Source organism: Erythrolamprus reginae, chromosome 7 (genome assembly GCF_031021105.1).
Source record: "Erythrolamprus reginae isolate rEryReg1 chromosome 7, rEryReg1.hap1, whole genome shotgun sequence".
In the NCBI taxonomy this organism is placed as follows: Eukaryota; Metazoa; Chordata; class Lepidosauria; order Squamata; family Dipsadidae; genus Erythrolamprus; species Erythrolamprus reginae.
Window position 1 is genome coordinate 45,815,776 of NC_091956.1, and position 6,000 is coordinate 45,821,775.

At 34.5% G+C, this 6,000-nt stretch overlaps 1 protein-coding gene across 4 annotated transcripts in view; it reads left to right on the forward strand.

Moving 5' to 3' along the window:
* CEP44 (centrosomal protein 44) overlaps positions 1–3,621 on the forward strand; it is a 54,113-nt gene extending 50,492 nt beyond the window's left edge. For 3 of the 4 annotated variants that reach the window (XM_070757470.1, XM_070757473.1, XM_070757471.1), the window contains 3 exons: positions 837–961; positions 2,559–2,596; positions 3,310–3,621. In XM_070757470.1, the coding sequence (XP_070613571.1) occupies positions 837–961; positions 2,559–2,596; positions 3,310–3,385 (239 nt within the window). In that variant the 3' untranslated portion in view covers positions 3,386–3,621. The remainder of the gene's footprint in view (positions 1–836; positions 962–2,558; positions 2,597–3,309) is intronic. The other variant, XM_070757472.1, reaches the window with a different exon arrangement.
* Positions 3,622–6,000: the final 2,379 nt, after the last annotated feature.

The window sequence follows — 6,000 nt, forward strand, 5'->3', positions numbered from 1 at the left end:
TTCCATTTTTATAAGTTACCAGTAGCCACTGCATTTTCTAACCTCGGCTTATACTCGGGTCAATTACGTTTTCCCAGTTTTTGTGGCAAAAATTGGTGCCTCGGCTTATACTCGGGTCGGCTTATACTCGAGTATATATGGTATATAGATTTAGATCTAAATTCTCTAGATTTTTAGAGAAGAAAAATAAAAACTTCTGACAAATATGTTCTGTTGCATTCTTTCAGATAAAGAGTCTGAATCAGGAACAAATTTAACTTGTCTCTGTTATTTCAATTGTATTATTTAGTATTTTTATTGAAAACTGACTTTTTCTTTTCTCTAAAGTATTATATTTTTATAGTAAGCTACAGTACTTCTGTAGAAGTATCAACCTATAAATTAATTTTAGTGTGTGGCAATTGAAAAGGCTTGAAGTATAATAAAATACAGGTGCTTTTTCTAAGCTCTGAGATCAATTAGAAAGTTTCATATGCTTTCTCCCTTTAAACAGAATTAACTATTATTTTCTCAATGTAAAAAGTTTGGCATTCCCATGTAGGGTTTTGTTGTTTTAAAAAAACTTGAAGCTACCTCAAAAACCTCCTTAACGTATGCAGAAAAATTGCAGATTCACATCTTGTAAATTTCTTTTAGCTCTGTAGAAAAGGTTTATGCCGGGAATAAAGTAATTTATCATGTTGCATTGATTATAATACTATAATAATTTACATAATATTTACTTCCGAATTCACCAGAGAATATTGCTTAACAATATCTTTTATGAATATATTTTGTAAATCAGATTATATGATTAAAATGCAAAGCTGGTCTTTAAAAAATGAGTTTATTCATAGATAAAGAGAAAGTAGAACTGCCAGACAGTCCTCATCAGTCATCTGGGTATAGTTCATCATTATCTGCAGATCCATCTCCCAAAGCCCTGGATGTTAATGATGATGTTGTGTCAGAGGTTTCAAAGGTAAGTTAAAATTTACACAGGCATATATATATATATATTTATATATATATATATATATATATATATATATATATATATATATATATATATATATATATATATATTTGTTTTCGTAAATTTTCACGGGTATATGTATGTAGATTGTTCTGAGTTCGGGTTTTGCCCTGTGTAATGTTTTGCATGTCTATGCGACGTTTCGGTGAAATCACATTCACCATCATCAGGCTGGAGTTCCAATCTTTGTGTTTTTGCAAATGAATATTAGCAACTGACATTTCTTCTTAGCATGTAGTGTGGGGGTGGAGATTTGCTTTGAATGTAGCAAATAGATTGGGTGACTATGCTTCCGTGATCTGATTGGTTGGTGTAATCATGGTTATAGAAGGAATGGCATGAAGATTATGAAGTGTTTTGTTCAAGTCTGATTTCCAAATATAAAATTCTAAAATCATAATAATTAAAGGATTGACATATTGATTATAATGAAGTGTTTATTTTGTTTAAGGCTGGTTTCCAAATCTCTGGCAGGCGCGAGGTATCATCCCTTTTATTTAAACAAAAGGACCTCTTTTCAATTTCAATAGCTTCTAGAGAGATTCTTTTATATAAATTCTCTGTTTTGTGGAGTAATTTAGTTTTTTCAAAGTCAATTTCGTGCCCTGTTTTTTTAATGTGCTGGACAAGGGAGGAGGTCTTCTCCTGTTTCTTGACTGCATTCATATGTTCTGCCATGCGCTGGCTCACTCTTCGGTTAGTTTGTCCAATGTATGTGGCTGCACATGTTTTGCAAGGGATTTCATAGATACCTTGGTATCTATGAAATCCCTTGCAAAACATGTGCAGCCACATACATTGGACAAACTAACCGAAGAGTGAGCCAGCGCATGGCAGAACATATGAATGCAGTCAAGAAACAGGAGAAGACCTCCTCCCTTGTCCAGCACATTAAAAAAACAGGGCACGAAATTGACTTTGAAAAAACTAAATTACTCCACAAAACAGAGAATTTATATAAAAGAATCTCTCTAGAAGCTATTGAAATTGAAAAGAGGTCCTTTTGTTTAAATAAAAGGGATGATACCTCGCGCCTGCCAGAGATTTGGAAACCAGCCTTAAACAAAATAAACACTTCATTATAATCAATATGTCAATCCTTTAATTATTATGATTTTAGAATTTTATATTTGGAAATCAGACTTGAACAAAACACTTCATAATCTTCATGCCATTCCTTCTATAACCATGATTACACCAACCAATCAGATCACGGAAGCATAGTCACCCAATCTATTTGCTACATTCAAAGCAAATCTCCACCCCCACACTACATGCTAAGAAGAAATGTCAGTTGCTAATCCATTTCGGCCTTATTAGGCCTCATCAGCTAGCCACACCCTTTCTTTACTGGGATTCGATCTGGGAAGCTTCTGCATTGTATATATATATATATATATATATACATATATATATATACACACACACACACATACATACATACATACATACATACATACATACATATATATGCAGAGCTATAGAGCTATTGCCTTAGATAACACAAGTGTAGAAAGTTAAAACTCTTGCTTTTAAATTGTAGGAAACAACAATTCAAAAAATGGAAAGAATTAACAAAATGTAAGTAAGAAGATACAGTATTATTTTTTAGTAAATATTCAAATGTAGATACAGAATACAGAAAACAATTTAATGTACCTTGGTTAACTCAATATCAGATGAATTGAACAGAATCTTTCATTATGTGCGGGCAAAAACATCTATTTGCTATTTTACATATGCATAAATGCATAAAAATGCTCAAAGAAAATTTCATTTCAATTTCACTTGTGCACACCACTCAGACTTAGTGGACATTCTACTTTAACTGAAACACATTCCTCTTCAAATTAACAGTGTCCTGTACATGTGTTTTCCATATTCCTATGAGGTGGTATTTTCTTAAAATTGTACTAGACAATAAATCAAACTAAAGTTATTTATTATTAAAGCAATGAGAAGACAATATGACATGTTTTAATAATAAAGTTTAAAGTATTTTTATTACCAGTGCTTTACTAAATAAAATAATCTTGGATTAAGTAGTAATCTGGTTGGAAAAAGTAGTGATTTTTGTTGGAAAGGTTTTTTTAAAAAAACTCAATGTTTAACTTTCTACTGGGAAATATTTAAAGTGTTATTGATTTGGAAAATTAAAAATTCATTTAACATAATGGAATATGTCTGTTCATCATATTTCTACAAATTTACCAATTATAAAGTAGATACAAAATTGCTACTGTTTTTATATTTTGGAAGTCATTTAACTTTTTTTACATATTTTATATCTTAAGGGTTGAGGAAACTTCAGAATTGTTGAAGATTTCACGTAACACCTCTTCAGAGTATTCTACTCAACCAGAGAACTGAAACTAATTATTCGTGTCCATTAACTTATATACATCTCTTTGGATCTTTTTTGTTGTGTTTGGGATTGAAATTATTTAAATTGTTCCTTTAAAAAAAAAAAATTTTTGTATTATATGTGTGCCATTGAAATGAATCATTTTATTACAAATAACTCAATATGTGGCAACCTTAATGTACCCAGTCTATTTTTGTAACAAACTTTTCTGGCATTAGATTAAATGATATATAATTTTAAAGAACAGGCTCAGTAATTATATTTTATATTTTGTTCGAAATAATTTAGCTGGGGCTTGCATATTATACCTTATATATATATATATATATATATATATATATATATATATATATATATATATATATATATATATATATATATATATATGCCATCAGTAAAGTGTGCAAGTCTTTTATGCATAGTATATATTGTTTTTAACATATCTTAAATGTATGCAGATATATTTTAATATTTATCTGTAATAAGAGCAGCAATATATTTCAGCTTTCATCATGCGTGATAAAGTAAAAACATTTTGATAAAAAGTTATTCAAATAAATAAATAAGATTTTGAGATTTCGACTAGCAAACGTATTGAATATTTTAGTGCTAGGTAACCTGACACATTTAAGATCAGCAGAACAGATGGAGACCATTGAGTTGGTATAAAAAGTACACATTTTTATGATTTGAGGGGTATAAATGAAGCTTTGGAGATTAAAGTTGATGTAAAATAGTCATAAATGTGATTTATTTGGGTGAGAAATATCCAAGGAATGGGGGAAAGGAATAAACGTCTTTAAATTGTTTTATACTCATATGTACATTGGTATTCAGTGATCAAAAAAATAGACACTGCACTTATGGGAACACACTATGAATAAGAAAAAGCTGCTTAAAATTGCCTTGGTGAGGTGGGTGGCATAGAAGTGTAATAAATAAAATCATTGGCTACTAAACAATCAGCTATTAAATGAGAAATATCTATAATATTAAATCATTTATTTACAAGAAGAAGAAAAGGAAATCAAGCATATAAAACAGTATAGAATTTCCAATTTTTGAATAGTCCTCCAAATATTAGTGAAAACGCATGCAAAAATAAAAAGTGAGTAAAGTTCTTCAGAACAGATACTACGCTTGATCTTAGCCAAAATTTTAGAATACATTGGAACCTCTACCTAAGGACGCCTCTACTTAAGAACTTTTCTAGATAAGAACCGGGTGTTCAAGATTTTTTTGCCTCTTTTTAAGAACCATTCTCCATATTGAAGGAGCGGGTCCAGCAGTCACGTGGGTTGCTTGCTGTCCAATCCGCATAGGACCGAGCCTTGTCTTTAAAAAGATTGCTGGATCCCCAGAATTCGCTCGGTCCTCCTACCGGCAGGACGCGTGGTGGATTTGTTCAGATTGCCTTTGAACTGCAGACGCTCCTGGGCCTAGGAGCTTGGGCCTCCTTCCTCTTGGGAATTTTTGCCTAATCATAGTAGCTTCTCCCCCTTTGGCTCAGGCCTTGTCCCTGTATTTGATTCAAGCCATGGCTTCATCTTTTCCCAAGAGAGGCACTTCTTGCAAAGGTCCCATGGATGGTAGGCTGTTCAACTGTTCAAGTCCCTTCTATTCAAGGCAAGAGCAGCCACAGGCCTTGCTGGTCAGGACAAATCTGCTGACTCCTCAACTGCTACCCCAGAGGAGAACCTTCCATTCTTCATGCAGGAGCAAGAGGACACTGAGGTCATTCCCATGCCTAAACTGTTCAAGGATGCTCTGATTAAACAGTGGGACCACCCAACTTTGGGATCTAACCCCACTTCTAAGGACAAGAAATTATATAAGATTTCTCCATCTTATGAAGATCTTGTTTTTCCCAGAGCAGACGAACCAGTGAAAATCCTACTCTCTGCTGCAGCCATGCCTGGCGAAGCAGAAGAAGTGTTAAAGCTTGAAGATAAACGCTTGGAGCAAATGCTCAAGAAGAGTTTCTTCACTGATACCTGGGCTATTAAAAGTGCAGCAGCAGCGTCATTCTTCTCCAGAGCCATTCTCTTGTGGCTTCAACAGCTTCAACAGCACATCCCCCCCTGACGGCTTATGGGGCCAACAGGACTTCAATAAAGTATTTGCAGTGGCCCAATATGTAGCGGATGCCACTCTGCAATTGTCAAAATTTGCAGCAAAATCGGTTACTGCCTCAACAATTGCCAGAAGACTTTTATGGCTTTGCCCCTGCCAGATGGGCGTGAGGCAGAAGTGGCAGCTTTTCATGGGGCCTCTGAAGCACAATCTTTCATTTGGTGACCTCTTGGACCCCCTACTTACAGACACCACTGACAAAAAGAAAGTCCTGGGGCCCACTGTCAAGAAGGCTATCAAAACACAGCAGCCCTTTCAGCGTCCCAATCACCAGCAAGAGCAAGGGTTCACATTCCAAAGGAACTGAGTTCAGTATAATCCCCGCTTTCGTTCCCAATCATAGACAGGAACCCCAGGGGCAGAGGATCTCGCTTTCAGAGGGGCTCCTTCTCTAGAGCCTTTAAAAGGTCCAGATGGTAACCTCCACCCTATTCCCATTGGGGGGGTGCCTGGCCTGGTTTGCTTCCAGCTGGCGCTGTTTCTGTAA